This window comes from Arachis hypogaea, chromosome 12 (genome assembly GCF_003086295.3).
Source record: "Arachis hypogaea cultivar Tifrunner chromosome 12, arahy.Tifrunner.gnm2.J5K5, whole genome shotgun sequence".
Taxonomy (NCBI): Eukaryota; Viridiplantae; Streptophyta; class Magnoliopsida; order Fabales; family Fabaceae; genus Arachis; species Arachis hypogaea.
The window spans coordinates 8,898,130-8,917,893 of record NC_092047.1 but is presented as its reverse complement, the minus strand read 5'-3'; the positions used below and the strand labels follow the sequence as shown (position 1 = coordinate 8,917,893).

Below are 19,764 nucleotides of genomic sequence, written 5' to 3'. Positions count from 1 at the left end.
TTAAATTAAAGGAGTAATAATAACATAATGATATAAGAGGTCATTTAGATGCACAATAGAATAGGGTACATTGAACAAGACATAAAAAGGCATGTACTCTCAACATTAAAAGGATAAAAATATAATGGTATAAAAGGACATGTAAATGCACATAGTAAAATTATTGTAGATTAAATAAAAACATTATAAAGGAGTATGTACTCTTAACATTAAAGGAATAATAATAATATAATGGTATAAAAGGTAATGTAAATGCACATAGAAAATATGGGATATATATTAATGGATGAGCATGAATGACATAATAGATAATCATGATCAATGTGGATAAAAGATGAGTAAAGGATAATTAATGCCATAAGACACATAAAAGATAGTAGCCATGCATGGATGGAAAGAAATTAAATAGAACATATTACATGCCAACGTAAAAGTAAGAAAAGCATAATTTCCTACTCTTTTTCTAATGCTTCTTTGAGCTTGCCTCTTGTGTTTGCACACAGAATATATTTTTTGTAGAGAGAAAAGGGAGAAGATTAGTATTTGAGAAGTGTGATTTTCTACCTATAGGTGCACCCCTATTTATATACATTTGGTGGTTGGGATAATTTTAAATTCAAACGGAGGGCCGTTACTAGATTCCTATCTATAAATTCAAAATTCTAAGTTCTCTCTTAACTGATTTTCAAATTTTGAATTTAATTTTGTTTCTAGAAGAGGTGGTTGTTATATAATAAATAAACAAAAAAATACTTTTATATTGTTATACCCAAATATAATTGATAAATAAAAATATCATTTTATATAAGATATCCAAACATAAAATTACTTTTATTTTTGTATAAAATCTTTTAAAAAAAGATAATTAAAAAAAAAATCTTTTTTTAAAAGCTCACCCTAAAACATGAGTTTATATTGATTGAATAATGAGTAAGGATATGTGAACATTATAGATTGTGTGATGCACAAGAATGGGGCCTGACTTGGATTTGAAGAAGTCAGGGAGTATACACTCCCCTGCATTTTCTCGACAGAAGGTTCCGGAGCCTAGAACCGACTACATTGGTGATGCTTGTGGCATGGAAACATCAGCAATTGAACAAATTCATTTTTCTAGTGAGAATGAGAATGTAGAAGTTAATATCACTGGACAGAAGAAGGTTCCAGAGCCTAGAGTCGACTACATTGGTGATGGTTGCGCGATGGTTCCATCGCGAATTGAACAAACTCATTTCTCCAATGAGAATGAGAATGTAGAGGTTAATATCACTGGATCCACAAATTCTGGACAAGCCTTGGTGGTGGAAGATTCTCGTGAGGATGCCACTGAGAGTTCTAGTTCTTTTGGTCATACAGAATCTGACACAGAGAACGTCCCATCCTTCAGTGACCCTGAAGTCGAATCGTGTCTTTGTGCTGACAATGCATCCTCATCCATGTCCAATGATTATTTTGAATCACCTCCAAGAAGGTATAGTTCACTTTGAATCGTTGTTGCATCAGTCTGAAAAATGTAATAAATGACGGAATTCACATCTGTCTGCATATTTATCTATTTTCCTATACATGCATATACATGTGTATTTAAAAATGGATCAAATTGCATTAACCATTCAGAAAGAAAGGGGTTACAAGTCATTGGAGAAAGTTCATACACCCTCTAATGTGGCGTTGTAAGTGGATCGAACTGCGTCTGAAGCAACTTCAGTCTCAAGAGCTTAAGTATGAAAAAGAGCTTGAAGCGTACAATTATAGAAAGCAGCTTGATTTTGCACACCTAACATTAGATGGCTCTGATATCAAATCGGTACCTATATCTGGTCGGAGGCATAGGAATAAAATTATGAAGAGGAAAAAAAGGAATAGAGTTGAAGAGAAGTATGATTTAGCATCGTACATGTCTAATCATAGTTTATTCTCTTACTATGGTATGGGATTTCTTCATTTGTTATAGTATATTAGTGTATTTCTCTATGTTTTTGTTCTTAGTTCTGATGTCTTCTTTTACTTGTCATTTTCCAGAACAAAAAGATCGCACTGTTGATACTTGTTTGAAAGATGTTCATGGTGCTGCTAATGGTGAGTACAAGTAAAACTATGAATCAAGGTCAAACAAACCCAACTAATTACATATGTGCCTTTCTTCTTTATCGTTATGTATTGACTTATAAGCATGTGATTTCTTTCTTTATCTTTTGATTCCATGAGATTCTACATTTCTTACCTTGCTTTCTTATTTTAGGTGGTAACATTGATGATATTGAGTTCAAGTTGGATGATCTGTGGTCTTATGTTGACTATGAAAATAGTGATAAGTCATTGGATGACATCATTCAAAAGATTGAAGCAGTACAATCACAAGTTCACAAATTGAAAACTCGAATTGATAAGGTAATTAAAGAAAATTCAGGAAAATTTGATTCCGGAACTCAATTGGACAAGCCTGGGACACCTCAGCATGAACCCGGGTATCAGACGGTAGATCCACTTATCCCTGGAAATGCATCATTAACTGATGAAGGGTTTAATCTTCTTGTTGAGATGACTGATAAGCCTCGGATTGAGGACTTGCGAGAAGAGGTAAGCTTTATATGCTAAAGCAATTTCAAGATTTAGATTTGCATTTTTTCCTTTTAACATTTTAAGATACTTATGCTCTATGAATCAAGTGAATATGGTTCGTTCATTTATGCGGCTTGCAGTCATGCTTCAAAATGTCACTCTTCCATTGTAACTTTTCCATGAATCATCAATATGGCTAGATAATGCCATATTCCTTGATTAGAAAATAATTGGTATGTGCATATGTGTAGTTAAATTTGCATTTGTGGATTCTTTCGACCTGTTGTTTTCCTGCGGTGTTCGGATTTAGTTTTAAAGCCAGATGGAGTCCTATTCTCCTAAACCTTATTCATATGTACTTCTTGGAAGAACTCTTTGGCATGAAATTTCCACCCTCATTTCCTATGGCAGCATTAGATTTGTTAATAGTATGTGTTACAATGTTTACTTTATAGTTGTTTGGAATTTTGAAGTAATAAAATGTTTGTTGTAGGATCAATTATCCAACTAGTATAATGGTGTATGTTGGAAGGACCAATTCTAAACAATCTTTTTGCATAAATTTTAGAATCATTACATACATTTTAGTTATACTAGCCTTTTCTTAAGGTGCAGATCAAAGATGGGACCCTTATACAAAATCAAGAAGCTAAGAAAGAGTTGCAAGTTTCTGAATCTGACTTTTCTGTTGAGGATGTTGTGCCTAATATTCATTCTACTTTAAAAGTATGCTCCACATCAAAGTCAAATGTTCCTAAGAACAAAAGGAAAAGAAGGAACAAATCTGCCTCTTGGAACCGGATGTAATTTGGGTAAGCTGAATCTAAGATAGTTGTTAGGCATCTGAAAGGAACTGAGAATTTCTCAAACATGTTGCAACTGATGTGCTTCTGGTTTTATGTGTAAATAGTAAATACTTACCATATCATCTATATTTTCATACTCTTACACCTATGGAATTGTTTGTTCAATTGTACATGATTGTGAATATGATAACAGGATTCAGCTCCATAGTCCATACCTTCATATTGATTTTTTTGTCATTTTGCTTTGGTTTTTGGGTTTTAATTCGTCTTAGTTTGGTTCTAAACAGTCCTTTCTAATTTTGTGGTCAAATTCATTAATTAAAATTGAAGGCCAAATTATACTTATACTTATTTTTGTCATAGTTAGAGTTTAGCAGCTAACATCTGTCTTAAAAACGCATGTTAAGATTACTCATTGAAAAAGATTTTACAAACATATAAAGTGTAACTTTTCAATGTATTTGTTGTGTATTTATTAAAGTAAAATATTTAAAAACCTTTACTAATACTAATTACATTAAGTTAACTCTTTAAAAGCATGTATACTAATTTAATCAAAACTCTCTACATAGAGCTTTGACTTTTACAACAATGGAGAATTTGTAACTATAACTAAGGCATGGAGAAACAATTATGATAATACAAGCCACACAAAGAATGTGCACCAAAGAGTAAGGGAAACTGCAGCACAAGAATAAGTTGCTAACATGATAACTGAGCATTCACCTTCACCACCTCCAAATAATTGAACCATTGTACCTGACATATATATATACAGAATTCAATTATTTGATAAATACATATATATGGCATGGCATGACTGGAATGTTCAATTATCATACTTACTCATGGCTACTGCAGGAGGAAGAGCAAATTGAAGTAGTAAAAGAAATTGATATAATGGATCATGGTGGATCAAGCCAAAATGAGTAGCACCTTTAACAATTCCTATACCTATTGCTGGCAAGGCAATAAATCTAACTATAGTAATCCCAATAACAAGTGGAAGTTGCTTTCTTACTCCCTCTAAACCTGAAAATTAAAACATCAAATTATTTTAGTTTATACATATCATAACATTTATCTGCAATAAAGATGAAATGACATTATTCTTGCTTACCCTTAACAAGATTTGCACCAACCAACAAGGTCATTGCTGGAATTGCTGCATCCCTGCAAACCAACAAGAGATTACAACCGAATCATTAGTTCAACCGGTAAATTACTAGTTGAACCGACTAACCTGGTCATAATTAAATAAATATAAAGAGTCTCGAATACTTTGTATATATATATATACTTACCCCAACATGACTAAAGAGTCTTGAATCACAAAAAGAGGTGCATTTTCATCAACTAATACTTTTCGAAATTGAGGAACAATTCCAATTATTAAACCAATTATCTGCATAATGAGGAATTGTATATGTCTTTGTTTAGGTAGTAGAACTAAAAATATACTAATTATATATATTATATGCTTTATTTAGGCATAGTTGAGACAATGAAAGAACAAATAGACACCAGTGACATACCGTTCCAATTGTTGCTGGTGCAAATAGTACCTTCAAATTGATCTTTTCTGCTAATACCTTTATCTGATTCCTAATTTTTTCCTTTGTTGATGATATCTGTAAAATTAAACTCTTCAATATGTAAGATCATAATTTCTATCACATTTATTTCAACAATCCATACCAGATTTTATTAAAGTAGTAGCATTATGTGATGTATATCATCCGTGAGCGTATTAAATAGTCGTTAATCACTGTCAGTGCATGCAAATTAAACTCGTATAAGTATATATAACTATTATGTAAGAACTTATGTTAATAAAGTACCTTTGCTATTTGTTGGTGAGACACTACAGATTCAATTTCAAGTTGCTTCACATGATCATTAGTTTGTGATTTGTCATCAACAGTGACCAATTTTGAAGGGTTTTCTGAATCAATATCATCATTTTCTGTTGCAATGATCACTGCTTTTACTTTTGAATCATCAACTGATGAAACCTTGCTTGAATATATGCGGACTATGTTGTATACATAAGACCAAATGTAAATGCTTCCTAGCTGGGGAAAAAAAATAAAAGAAAAGAAAAAGAAATAAACTTGGTGAAAAAGGTTCAAAACAACTTAGAATTGCATAATGAGGCATAGTTATACGAGGTTAATTTTGATGCATTGATATGTAAAATATTTTACACAGTCAATGTAAAAGATATTTATTTTTATTAATATGATATTACGTATTTGAATGTACGTGTAAAATAGTTTTATACACTAATAATATATTAAAATTAAGAGAAAAAGATAAATAGGTTCTGATTTTTTAATTTAAAGACACATACGTTTCTGACTAATTGAAAAACAAAAATGTCATTCATCTTCTAAAATGCGAGACATTTAAGCCTATTCATCCAAAATATATAAGGTCAAATAGGTCTTGGAAAGGACTTAGATATCTCGCTTTTTAGAAATTGAATAACGTTTTTGTATTTTCAATTAGTTGAAGACTTATTTGTTTTCGAGATAAAAGGTCAATGACTTATTTATCATTTTATCATATAATATAGAAAGAATTTTAAGTGTATCAATTAGTACACCGATGTTCCAATAATTTTAACTATTAATTACAATTATAAAAAATATATAATATATATTGATTAAAATCAAATTATTTAAATACCAGTATTTTGGATATATTTAAAAGCTTTCCTATGATATATACATTTGAATTATTTATTGAGCTAGTGACATACTGCCATTGAGAGAGAAGCATATGCTAATGCATTCTTTTTGCAAACATCCACATCTCCAAAAGAGTTGTTTCTTTTTTTACAGACAGCTGGAACTATAATAAGAGGTAAATTTCCCAGATTCCCTGCACACAAATAAAATTGCTGTACTTTTAGGTAATTATTCCAGTCTTGAATGATTTTTTTTTGTTGGTATATGATTTTATTTATTTATTTATTGGTTGTTTCTTTAAAAGAAAATCATTTGAATTTTCCTACCTGCAGCACAACAACCTAAGACAAGGCCATGAAGATGAAGAGGAACTCTGATTATTTTAATAAGTAACCATCCAAGAGCTGTTCCAATAAGAAATGTGAGAAGAACATTCACCGGCATGAACCACCTACATACATAATTCAAGAAAATATCAAAAGCTTGTTCAACCTAAACAAAACTTTAATTTTTTTTAATGCTGTATAAAAAAGGTGTACATGTATATCTAATTATATATTGTTAGGTCAGAAAAAATATTTTTCTTTTCATTAAAGAAATAACAATAAAAATTAACAAATATAATTTAATAATTATATAAAATATTTTATACAATTGATGTATTAAAATTAAATTCACTGCCACTCTTTCTGTTTTTTTTTTTTTACCAAAAATAACATAAATTTTAAAATATTTATTCAGATGTCACCGTTTTATCATGTTATTACCACATGTTACAAAAAAAAAAATAATAACCACTGCTGCCATAACGAAACAGTAACAAATAGATAAAAAATGAAAAAAAAAAATAAAAAATAATGTCATCTAAAACAACAACAAAAAAAGCCAAAAAAAAAAAAGATGGGGGAAGGAAAAAAGACTTACAAAATAACGACGTTCCTTAGAGTTATGGTTTTTGCGAGGCTGCTACAAACAATAGCAGGCCCAAACACATAAAATACCATCTGTGATTATCCACAAAATTTTATTCAATTATTTGTAAGTTTGAACTTAAAATAAAAAAAAAATGATGTTTAATTAAGTTAAGAAAAATAAGCAAGTGTCAGCAGAATTTATTGTTTTTGACCATTATATTTAACCATTAATCTAATTTTTTTAGTCTAATAATTCAATGACATTTTTAACCTACACTTTAAATATTGATAACTAACTGCGCGCCACAAAATAATAAATTTTGTTGGTGTTTTAGCATTTTTCTTAAGTTAAAATAATAATTAATAAGAAGAGAAAAGAAAGAAAGATCACATGATTCAAGTTTTTCCTGGCAGTGTCCCCAAGTATACCAAAACGCCGAATGGCAAGAATTGTCCCAAGAGCAGTGATCAAAAGCACCTTTACAACTGGCATTAATGCAACCATGAAAAGGTTCCAGAACTCCATTTCTTCTTCTTCTTCTTCTTCTTCTTCTTCTTGGCTGATCCAAATGAAGTTTCAACTTCTCATATATATTAACATCACATATGACACAATATATAATGCACACATAATGCCTAAGCTACGAAGAAACTAAGAACAACTAATTTAATTAATTAGCTGCAGTAGTACAGTAGTGAAAACTGAAAAAAATCAAAGAAATGAAGAATAAAACAGAACTCCATTATTATTATTATTATACCTGATATACTTTGTTTTCGGCCTGCACTTCAGTCTATAATTTAAAACGACTTGCTTAGCTTAGCTTTTATATATATATAGTGTGTGGGTGAACATCGGAAAAAGTTACACACACACTTATACCCCACTATATCTAAAAAAGTACATGACAAAACCAAATTGGCTCTTGTTACATACACAAAATTGGCCAACTTTCATATATACAGCGAACACAAAAAAAATAAAAATTAAATAATCAATTATGGTGTCTGATCATACAAGGGTCTAAATAAAGTCATTTTCAAAAAAGTTACACGCATTAACCTACTCGATCTACTTGAGAAACAGGTATCACGAATTGTGTTTAATGGGACTTGCCCGACTTAACTTTTTTTCTGATATTATCTATAAATCAGTAATTACCTTTATGTGGAGTAACTTTTCATATTATAAGAAAAGAAATATTCATTACCTACCGATAAAGATTTTAAAGTGATGATCAAATCATCATAACTCTCCTATAAATATCATGTCGAGCTCAAGTATTTTTTAACTTTATTCTACATATAACTTGCTTAAATTCTTGTTAATTTAAGCATCGAAATTTCTTATATATATATATATATTTTAATTGCCATTCTAGAATTATCGTAAAGTTATCTTAGACGTCTTTACCACCATCTTCAACCTCATCGTTATTTAAGACCCAATTACTTACAGTCAATTTTAAGTACATTCAAAATACTCTCTTTAATTAATTTTTTATGAAAGAGTGGGAATAAAAGTGATATAAAATTATTAGAATGTTGACTACAAAATATTTTTGAAAATTAAATTAAGTTCACTAGATTATTCTAATAGTTAAAGAATTACTAGTAGATATTTATTCAGACTTCTTACCATAAATGTATAATCCTTAATTAGGTTTAATCATTTCAATTCTAATAGATATTGATGAGACCATAAGTACCAATTAGTTAGGGTGACTTATTTAATATCAACAGTAATAATAATGAATGGAAGTATTAATATCTAAAGGAAAAGTATATGTAACAAGAGGTAATCAACCAAAAAATAAATAATTTAATTAATTTATAATTATATTTAATTAATTTTATTTGTTTTTAATTTATAATATTTGATATTAATTGCTTCTCATCCCAAATTAAAATTCTGAATGATATGTCGGAGAAATAGGGGCGGGGATCACGGAACTTTCAACAATCCCAATTCTTAGTATATAAAAAAATTTATAAAATATATAAAAGAACATTCATTTAGTATGAAAAAGAAACATTCTAATACTTAGTAGAAGAAATATCCTAATACCTAGCATAAACACCATTCACGTAGAGATTTTGAATTCACACAGAGGCATTTGGCTGATACCCTCTTAGTTCCTACCATTCTTGATATCTAAATAATTAAAAGTAATTAATGAAGAGGAAGAGATAACTTGAGAATCAAAGTTAACGCGAAAAAAAAAAAAAAAGAACCGGGTACGTGGAAATGACAATTTAGTTGGCGTTTGCGTTAGACTACATGCACTTGCTAATGGAATTCCATAGCGGATAGAATAAAATAAATTAAGTAAAGGAAACACAACAATCAAAAACTATATACAAGGTAAGTGTTAATTTCGTACATTATGTGCTACAAAAGATAGAGTAATGTTTTCCACTATTTACTCTTTCAATTCTAACCATTGTTTCCCTTCTTTCATTTTTCACCCCACACGTTACATCAAAAGGTTGATCCCTTCTTCATTCTTCTTTCTTCTCCACTACTAACAATTACCACTCAAATATCAAATATCTTCTTAGTTTCTTCCATATCATGCATATATATATGTCTCTTTTAATTTGTTATGTTTTGCAATGAATATTTCCGGAAATTTTTTAATATATAATGCAAAAATAAATGCATAATTATTATAGTTCAAGTTAAAATAAATTATGAGCTACTAAAAAGGTAAAATAGAGGTGGCTTGTGGTGTTGGTGTCTAATATCAAGATCGATGCCCTTTGTCTACATTATTATTTAAGACATTTATTTTTATTTTTATTTTTATTTTCCTGTGAAAAGGATTTCATTTGACAATGATGGTTGATGATGACTTAATCAATTGTCTTATCTCTTATTTATAAATAGAAAACGGTGGGGACTAGTTAGCAAGATACACTACTTCGGTTAAATATGGCTAAGAAGAAGCTAAGGATATCTTACCTGAAATTATATTAAAGACTTAAATCCCTAAAATACTTGCAAATGTGATATGGTAGGAATTATTGAAGAGATCATCGTTTATATGTGTCTGGAAAGGAGAAGTACTCCACCTAGAAAACACATTTATTCAATTATAAATTATAATAAAATCACTTATTTGAAAATTTATTAAATAATAAAAAATACATAAATAATTATATATATACAGATATATTTTTTGTTGTAAGAGTTTTTTTTTTTTCAATTTTGCATGAATTTTTGAATAAATATTTTTTTATTTTGTCTTATACTAATTTTTTTTATAAAAAAATCAAAATATTAAAATTTTAGATTATAAAAATTCTGAAAATATATAAAAATTTCACTTATTCCAAAATTTTTATTTGATAAATAGAGGTATGTAAATAATTATATTTTTATTGAAAATAAAGTTACTACACTTAATAGATGAAGTATTTCCTAACTAATAATTATTATCTTCTATAATAAGGAGTGCGATCTACTTTATCTTTCTTATTTTTTAGATATAATTTAGTAAAATTTTTAAATTTTGAAAGTAACTTATCAAAATTGACTTTTAAAAGATAATTTTAAAAAAGTTTAGCCATCTATGTTTGATAAGTTAAACTAAAAAATAATTTTTAATAATTAACACAAACAATAATAATTATATTTAATAAAATAATTTTTTAAATTTAAAAGGATCATAATAGACACAAATAAATTTAGATATTTATTAATATATAAATTTATATTAGATTTTTTTATTTTGATAAAACACAAATTAACTTTAAAAATTCATCTTTAAGTACTTAAAAAATATCTCTAATTTTTAAAAACTACAAATATAAATATATAATCTTTTTTATTTATTAAACACAAAATAAAATACTTATATTTTTAAAAATACAAATATTTTTTTCACAAAATTTTACCAAACCAAATCTTATTCTTTTACCAAGAATTCAAGAAGCAAAAAAATATATTATTGTTGTTGTATGCTATATATCCAAAGAAATTATAATGGAAGAAGGGGGTAACATCTTACGTATAAGCTTCTTATGATTTCTGAGCTTCCCTCCTATGCTTTTTCTCTGTCCCTTCACCTTCCTTTTTTTTTTCTAGCCTCTTTTGCTTCCTTTATTTTCCATAGTTAACTATATATAGTTTGTATGTGTTGTAGCATTATTTAGGAGTACTTGGGACAAAAAAGAACTTGTTGTCTTATATCAATGATTTAGTGGAAGTTCTGAAAATTATCTATGAAATATAATTCAATTTCTTCATTTATTATAGGAATATTATTAGACACGAATGATTAATGTTGTTATGACTTATGGTGCATCTATCTCATGGTTGGTTAAGATGTGCATCACATAGCCTAATTATAATAACTTCAATATATTTCAGTTATTTGTAAAATTCATGTAAATTTTTTGAAGATAATTTATCTACCAATTTAAAATAGATTTAGTTACTTTGTTAATTTCTATATATAATTTTTTAAAATTTATAATTAAATTTTTATTTTTTTTATTTTTAGATTTCTATACTATTTTTAATTTTATAATTAGATCTTTATTATCAGTGTAAAAAATAGGGCAATCTACCTAATTAAATAAAATGAGTGAATCCTTTATCGATATACACAAAACAGAAACTTCTTACGTGCATGTACAAAACTCATTTTTATGTAAACCGTGGAAGCTAATTACGGTTTCTAGTTTCTAAGTAAACCGTTGGAGGCTAGGAGGGTTTATAGTTGGAAGAGATTGGGCATAATCCGTGGCTGCCTCCCACGGATTAGTAACAAAAAAAAGGTAGCATAAACCGTGGTTGCTTCCTACGGTTTATGAAGAGGAAGCATTGAACGTAAACCATCCTTGGCTATCACGGTTTACATGTTAAGTAGTATAAATATATAATCCGTTGATGGTCATAACGGATCATTTGTGCTTCACAAAAATTGTTGGAGCTTGGGGGTTGAGAGAGTTTGAGGGAGAGGTTTGAAGGTTTTGGTGAGATTTGGGTGGTGGAGTCATGGAGGACGAAGCTTGTTTGTACCGACTAAATAGCGTTGCTCACGTGGCTGGATACATCGACGAAGATGTTAGTTATTATTATTATTATTATTATTATTATTATTATTATTATTATTATTATTATTAATATCATTTTATTACTTTTATTTTTAATTTTTATTATGACTTGATAGTAGTAGTAGTAGTTGTATCATTATTACTATTATTATTTTTGTTACTATTATGATAATGGTAGTTATTATTATTACTTTTATTTTTACTAGTATTGGGAGCTGTTAGTATTATGATTATTGTTATTGTTAGTGGAATTATTCCTGTTGGTATTGTTATTATTCCTATTGTTTCGTTGTTGTTGTTATTATTTATTAGAGAAAATAGAAAACCAAAGTCGGTATCTAATAATTTTTTTTAAACTATGTTTGATGTTATTAGTATTGGTCGTATGTTGAGGAATTTTGTTACCCACATTTTGCAGCCTACTAGGGTTATTAGTGGCGTTAGGAGACAACAGAATATGCCTTTACACAACTGGATTATACCGTATTTGGAGACCGCGGGCTTGTATCATTTGGCTAGGCTGAACAGTCACTGGTTCTGGGTTGATGAGCCTCTACTTAGCGCATTTATTGAGCGGTGGCGTCCTGAGACCCACACCTTTCATATGCCATTTGGGGAGTGCACTATCACTTTGCAAGATGTGGCATATCAGCTCGGTTTGTCGATCGATGGGGAGCCCGTCAGTGGGTGCCTGACTGAGTTTGAGAATCTGATGGAAAACGAAAGACCGGCATGGGTGTGGTTTCGCGAGTTGTTTGGGGAATTACCTCCGCAGAGTAAAGTCAAGTAGATGACAGTGTGCTACACATGGTTCCATGAGAGGTTCCGGGTTCTCCTAGCAGATGCTAGTGAGGAGACCGTGCGTATATACGCGCGTGCTTATATTCTGATGTTGTTGTCCTCTCAGCTGTTTGCGGACAAGAACACAAACCGGGTCCACCTTCGCTGGTTGCCTTATTTGGCATCGTTGGACGAGTTGGGCAGATATAGCTGGGGCTCGACGGCACTGGCCTGGTTGTATAGATGTCTTTGTCGTGGGACAAACAGAAATATTGTTAACTTGGCCGAGCCACTACAGCTTCTACAGTCTTGGATTTTCTGGAGGTTTCCCACTTTGAGGCCTAGTGGGTTTGATGGATTCGGGTTTCCGCTTGCATCCAGGTACGGTTTAATATTTTCGGTTCATAACTTATTCAACATCATGTGTTCTTGTTGGTTATGACATGATTTCAATGAAAATTGCAGGTGGGCTACATATCTACCGAGGAATGATGCAGGGGATCAAAGAGTGGTGTCTCCACGCCTTTCTTTGGATCGATTGTGTGTCCATGATGTGAGTCATGTAGTTATTGCTCTTACTTGGACTGGTTTATGTTAAATCTGATGGTCTTACCTAACTGTGTATGTGGATTGGCACCTGTGTCATCATCGCTGTCCCCAATGATATCTACAGGCTCCTGGTCAGAGTCATTGTCACACATTGCATTCTCTATTCGATCAGGTTCTCCAAAATCTTGAACATCATGAATCATGCCACCAGGTGCCCACCTCATATGCCTGCTCACCAATGTTCTGAAAACCAGACCGGACCGGTCAGTCAGACCGGTTTAACTGGAAACCGACGTGAAAAACGGTCCGGTCCTGCTCCTAAAACCGTCATTTTCAAAATCGTTGAAAAACCGTTGAACCGGACTGAAAACCGACCGGTTCTTAAGAAACGACGTCATTTTCATTTTTTTTAAAAAAAATTAAAAAACCCCACCCCCCACATGAGTCCCTCACCCGCATACCCCCCCCCCCACCCGCACAGACACCAAACACCCACACACTCAAGCCCTAAGGTCCCCAGACGGCCAAACCTAAAATCCAGCTTCGTCAATGGAACTGCCGTCGCCGTCCGTGGTTGTCGGCATCTCCACGGCCTCCTCCTTCCCCTGTCCTAAATCCATACGGCTAGACCTTCTCTTCTAGGCTTTCTAGTTCGGCACGTCGTCCTGTCTTCGTCGGTAACTTCGCTGTTCAAGGCTTCCAGCTGCTGCGTCGTCGTGTCGCCGTTGTTGTCCTGCTGTCACTGGAAGGTTAGTGAATTTGTTTTTTATTTTGAGCTGTCAAACCCAAAAAACCCTTAAGCTGCTTGAGGTTTTTTGGTTGTTTCCATTCCAACACAGCCTTGGATGAGAGAGCGAAAGTGAACCTTGGATTTCTTTTTCCCCTGTTTTAATAAGCTTTTCATTTTTTTTTAAATTTGTGTATTGGTCTTTTGTTATTCAGCTTGTGAAGTTGTGATTGCTTTTAAGCATTTATCATAAATTCAAAGTTGTAGTACTTTGATGGAAATTCTGAATGGATATCAAAAGCTTATTACAAGGGACTCATAATTGCGAATCGTGATGGTGACTATTTGAATATTAGTTCATCCTTTATCATACCCTATATTTGTGATAATAATTATATTTGATTCGATTATTCGGTTGTAGCTCATTTTCGTCGACATGTTTCTCATATTTTCATTTTATTAAAGAAATTTGAGCTAATTTGATTGTAATCTTCACATTATCGGAATAATAACGAAATGAAGGATGATGGGAAGAGTGTTGTTTCCGCTATGGCCAATAATGAAAATCAATTTTATAAGAAGATTCTTATTTTTTGTTCCTGAAATTTTAATTGAATTAAATCCATTTAGTCAAATATTCAAGTTGTAGCAGCACTTCATTGCTTCAAAGTTCAAACAAAACTGAAATTTCTGAAATTTTTGTTCAAATTTTCTTGTAATATTTTGTAATATTTTGTATGTTTGTTGCTGTTTTGTAATTGCTGGTTGCTGGGTGCAGGTTTAGTGTCATCACTGATTTGGAATGTTCTATAATGTACAATGTTTGTTGCTGTTTTGTAGTTGCTGTTTTGTAATTGCTGGTTGCAGGTTTAGTGTGATTATTAGTTAATGTTTTGTAATGTTTGGTGCTGAAGGCTGATTGTTGAGTTCAGATATAGTTGTTTATTTTGACTTGGGTAAAGAGACTTATGGTCATTTATAGTTGCTGGTTTTGCTGGTTTTGGAATGTTGAATGCTGATTTTGCTGAAATATTTTGGCCACTAGAGCTTCTTTGATCAACTTCTGCTGAGAATATGCTATACACAGGTCTATGATCACTTGATCAGAGAATCTTGACTCCCCACAAACGTAAGATAATTGGTGAAGGCCTCTCCCATGCCATAAGATTCTATCACACCTTGAGAAAAAAAGCATGCATTATTTTGATTGTTTTGTATTTCCATTAACCACTTCTCTGATTGATAAATCTTTATGTTGACATTTAATATTTGATATTTCTTTATACTATTTAACTTGAGTTTGTATATTAATAAGAGTATATGAATTTGATTGATGACATTTAAGGTAGTTTTTTAAATTTAAAAATTATTTTAATATTTATATTATACTATAATTATATTTTAGGATGTTTATTTATAATTTATTTATTATTTTATTTTAAAACGGTTTTTTCGGTTGAACCACCGATTAAACCGGTTAGACCAGTAAACCAGTGAACCAGTAGCTAGAGCGATTTGATGACCGGTCCGGTTTTTCGAACCTTGCTGCTCACAGACCCCTGGATTCTCCAAAGGTACAGAACCAACAACTTCTGTTCGATCTAAATCAACCGCGAATGAAGGAGATGCAACCAGCGGAATAGATGGTCTGACCGCAGGCATCAAACTAGACGCACCTCCCGCGGTAGTCAAGCTATGAACTGGAGCTGATGCCCCAGAACTATCGACACCAACCTCCAACTTCGCGAACAACTCGTGTATTCTGACCTCCGAAAAACTCCTAGCACAATGAAATAGAACCCTAATATCTTCATCAGCCGCTAGCACAAAGGTATCATACTTAACACCGGTCGAGACAACTGCGATGGGAATCTTGTAGAATAGCTTCTTCACCCACTTGCTACCAAATACCTCAAGCTTCTGCAAGATGCTGTTCTTTAAATCTGACAAAGTGCTTGATGAACTGATGAAAACACTCAGTGGTTCTCTGTCAGTGAACTTCACACCAGATTTTTTGCTTCTTTGGATTTTTCCAGAACAATGCACTAAGACAAGAAAAACTCTCTTCCTCACTTGCCATTGTGACAATAATCTCTTCACCAGCTTGAATCTCACTCACATATATATAGAATTTCTCTCTTCATAAACCATTGTAGCTAACAAAGGTTTATGCCTATTCAAACTCCTTCATAAACCGTTGCTGCTTACAAGGTTTTACATTTGCCTCCCTTAGTAAACCGTGGTAGCTTGCCACGGTTTATGACATATTTCATTCACAAGTAAACCGTGCCTAGTAGCCACGGTTTATGTATTAATTTGAAACCGTAGTTGACTCCAACAGTTTACATAAAAATCAAAATACACATACACGTAAGAAGTTTCTGGTTTATGTATATACGTAAAGCATTCACTCAATTTATTTAATTAAGTACATTGCCCTAAAAATATTAGAATTAATAGAATATTTTTTTCACAAATTAACGATACCCATAATTAAGAACCTAATAATTAGATATTTGACCACATATTTTTTAAAAAGAATATTTTGTTAATTTTAACGTTTTTGATATAAAAATACCTAATCACAAAATTAAAAATAATATAAGAATTCAATTAAAAAAATATATAAAAATCTAATTACAAATTTAATAAACCTATAAAAATTACCAAAATAATTAAACCTTAAAAATAAACACTTATTTAATATCAGAAAGAGTAATTAGAATTGTTATATATACACCACTAATATACTTATTTTTTTATCTTTAAAAAATAATATAAATTTTAAAAACACTTCTATATATATTATTCCTGTGCCTTTTAATTTTTACTCATCTTATTCTAACTTGTATTGTCAATTTGTTAGTGTTGTCACTGACACAGCCTAGTGCCATGAAATTTATGAGTGCAACTTCAACTCCAATCCTTATCTTTGTGACGGCGGTGTCTCACCCACCCTCACAGCCGCCGCAATTCTAAAAACATCTTTTTCATTACATATCATCACAACTCATTATTTTAGTTATCTAATATGTATAATTGGTGATATAGAAGAATCTAATGTATAAATTGTTGTTCTTAAAACTTGTTTTATATATGTATTTTAAAGAAGTTATTTGCAATTTCTAGAGTTGAATTTAAAATCTCTTTGTTATAATGTAAAGTAATTCTTATATTGATTATAATTTTATTAAGGACTTAATTAGCTGGACACACATGATCAACTTACTAATTAAAAATAAATTTATTTAATTTATGTCTTAAGAATATATGTTAAGAATATAATAATAGAAAGTTTTTAAGTTTTTAATGAATTTAATATATTAGAAATATATTTTTTTTTCAATAATTATTAGTTAAATATTTTTTTATGGTTAAATGTTTTCAATAAATATATTTATTATATTATTTGTTTAAATATAATATAGGGTAAAATATATTTTTTGTCCCTGAAGTTTAGCAAAAATTTTAAAAATACCCTTAAGTTTTATTTTGTTTCAATTTTGTCCTAGAAGTTTTCGATTTGCATCAAATATACCATTAACGGCTAAATTTTCAAAAAAATTAAGACCAATCTAACAATAATGCATGAAAACTATGCTTGATTTGCTTGTGTTGATGGTTGTTCTTATGAAATTGTTGTTGAATTGGTCTTAAATTTTTTGAAAAATTAGCCGTTCGGGTATATTTGATACAAATCGAAAATTTTTATGACAAAATTAAAACAAAATAAAACTTTGGGGTATTTTTGAAACTTTTGTCAAACTTTAGGGACAAAAGATATACTTTACCCTATAATATATTAGTTAATCGAAACGGTTTGAATTCTGCAACATCAAATTCGATACCAGAACCAATTAAAGTTAGGTATAATCGGATTTATTTTATTAAATTTAAGGTGGAAACTCAACTGCAGTCGACTTCACGTGAAGTTGATAGGCGACACCTGTTAGATGGAAATTTAGTCAAATCATCTAACGGCTCTCACTTATCAACTTCACATAAAGTCGACTGCACCTGAGTTTTCATCTAAACTTAATTATTCATTGAATTGATGAATAGATTTAATCGGATTATCCGTAGTTGCTTACCCTCCTAAAAAATAAATAAATACTAATACACTAGTAATAATACATAGGGTTTGAAATGTATGTTTATTAACCTTTTAGATGAAGAATAATGCATGAGGTTCAAGAGATGCAACTTTGATTGCGAAGGAACGAAGAAGAAGTAGCTGTAATGGGTTGTTTGATTAATAAAGCACGTGCGTAATTGTTGGTGCGTGTTTGGTGCATGTATTGTCTCGTTCGGTATTATTGGCGCAAATACGTTTTTTGCACTTTCACGTATACTAGCATTTATTAAGATTATTGTAATGTTGTTCATACACGTAACATGTCTTCCAATGAAATTCCAATCAGATAGAAAAAGAAATAGAGCATAATAATGTTTGTATTTGAACAAAAAGAAGATACTATCAAAGATCAGATAGAGTTGTTTAGTTTTGGCTTAAGAGAAAGCTTATTTAATTCAAAATGTTATATAAATACTAAAAATAAGTTATTATATATTTATGTTTAAATCCATGTATTGTTTAAATCAATTTTAGCTTATATTTTATATTTTAATATATATTTTATATTAACAATTAACTTTTTAATGACACATAGCACAATTGTGTTTAATTATATAGAATATTAGGGCTCTCTTACTCTTGTTAAAGCGTGACAATACAGAGACTAATTGAATTAATTTGGGTTGGTCAAATAATCAATTTATTCGTTCGTTTAAGTAAGTATTAGGATTCAAATCACATCTTTTGCATGCAGTAATTTATTTACTAATGACATACTCTTAAATAAAATTTGGATTAATCTTTAATTTATTAAACTGAAAAATACCGTGGACAAACAACCGAAAAAAAAAAATAGAGAGGCCAATTGAGATGGCGTAGATTTTTAGAAAAAGCATTACAATAGAGATAGAGAGAGTTTTCATTCACATTATTAGGGTGGCAATTGGCAAAGGGTAAATTCGTGTAACTTGCTAACAAAAACAACGACGACAATAATAATAATAATAATTATTATTATTACAAAATATTTTGTCAATTATTAAGAGCTTTTTTAGTTCTCAAATTTTTTAAAATTTGTTTTCTTAAAGAAATGATTTTGTTTTTATTTGTCGAATGTTACTAAATAGTATTTAAATATTTGTTAGAATGGGTATATTTAAATACTTGAATTCATATTTTTATTTAAATTAAAATTAATTTTCTGTTTTTTTTATTTATTTAACATTTATAAATAAATTATATCTTGTATTATATTATACGGCGTAAATACACACTATTTTTCCTAATTTTTTTTTTAGTTTCTAACAACTTGCCAGAGTTTTTTTTTTTTTCTATAGAACAACTTGCCAGTTAATCTACCAAACATTGTAAAAAACCGGCATATTGGCCCTTTTTTTGGTCAAAGCCCATTTTGGGCTCTCTTTTTTGTCAAGGTTATTATATTGGGTTAACTGTGAATTTTTGTGCGTGGATTAGGCCTTCGAATCGAATGTGGATGTGGATAAAAGTTGACGGAAACCCAACCAAAAAGGAAAAAAAAAAGGTTGACGGAAAAATTAATCATGAATATTTTTGAAAAATGCAATTAAAATTA

The 19,764-nt window shown here is 30.3% G+C and overlaps 2 protein-coding genes across 4 annotated transcripts; one reads left to right on the top strand and one right to left on the bottom strand.

Annotated features, from left to right (window-relative positions):
- Positions 1-940: 940 nt before the first annotated feature.
- On the top strand, positions 941-3,585 carry LOC112726705 (uncharacterized). Its single transcript, XM_025776204.3, has 5 exons — positions 941-1,471; positions 1,618-1,928; positions 2,023-2,079; positions 2,243-2,580; positions 3,178-3,585. Exons 1-5 carry the CDS (start codon positions 972-974, stop codon positions 3,367-3,369), a joined length of 1,398 nt encoding a protein of 465 aa, XP_025631989.1. The 5' UTR covers positions 941-971; the 3' UTR covers positions 3,370-3,585.
- Positions 3,586-3,757: 172 nt separating this feature from the next.
- On the bottom strand, positions 3,758-11,160 carry LOC112726706 (protein PIN-LIKES 3). 3 transcript variants are annotated; one of them, XM_072208669.1, is made up of 12 exons: positions 10,989-11,160; positions 9,941-10,050; positions 7,367-7,535; positions 6,986-7,065; positions 6,388-6,512; positions 6,133-6,254; positions 5,210-5,443; positions 4,904-4,999; positions 4,673-4,773; positions 4,489-4,541; positions 4,215-4,400; positions 3,758-4,127 (listed from the first exon to the last, which is right to left on the bottom strand). In XM_072208669.1, the coding sequence occupies exons 3-12, from the start codon at positions 7,499-7,501 to the stop codon at positions 4,000-4,002; spliced, it is 1,260 nt and encodes a 419-aa protein (XP_072064770.1). In that variant the 5' UTR covers positions 7,502-7,535; positions 9,941-10,050; positions 10,989-11,160; the 3' UTR covers positions 3,758-3,999. The 3 variants fall into 3 exon arrangements, with proteins under 3 accessions (XP_072064770.1, XP_025631990.1, XP_072064771.1); XM_025776205.3 differs by lacking the exons at positions 9,941-10,050; positions 10,989-11,160 and adding an exon at positions 7,737-7,902; XM_072208670.1 differs by lacking the exons at positions 6,986-7,065; positions 9,941-10,050; positions 10,989-11,160 and adding an exon at positions 7,737-7,783.
- Positions 11,161-19,764: the final 8,604 nt, after the last annotated feature.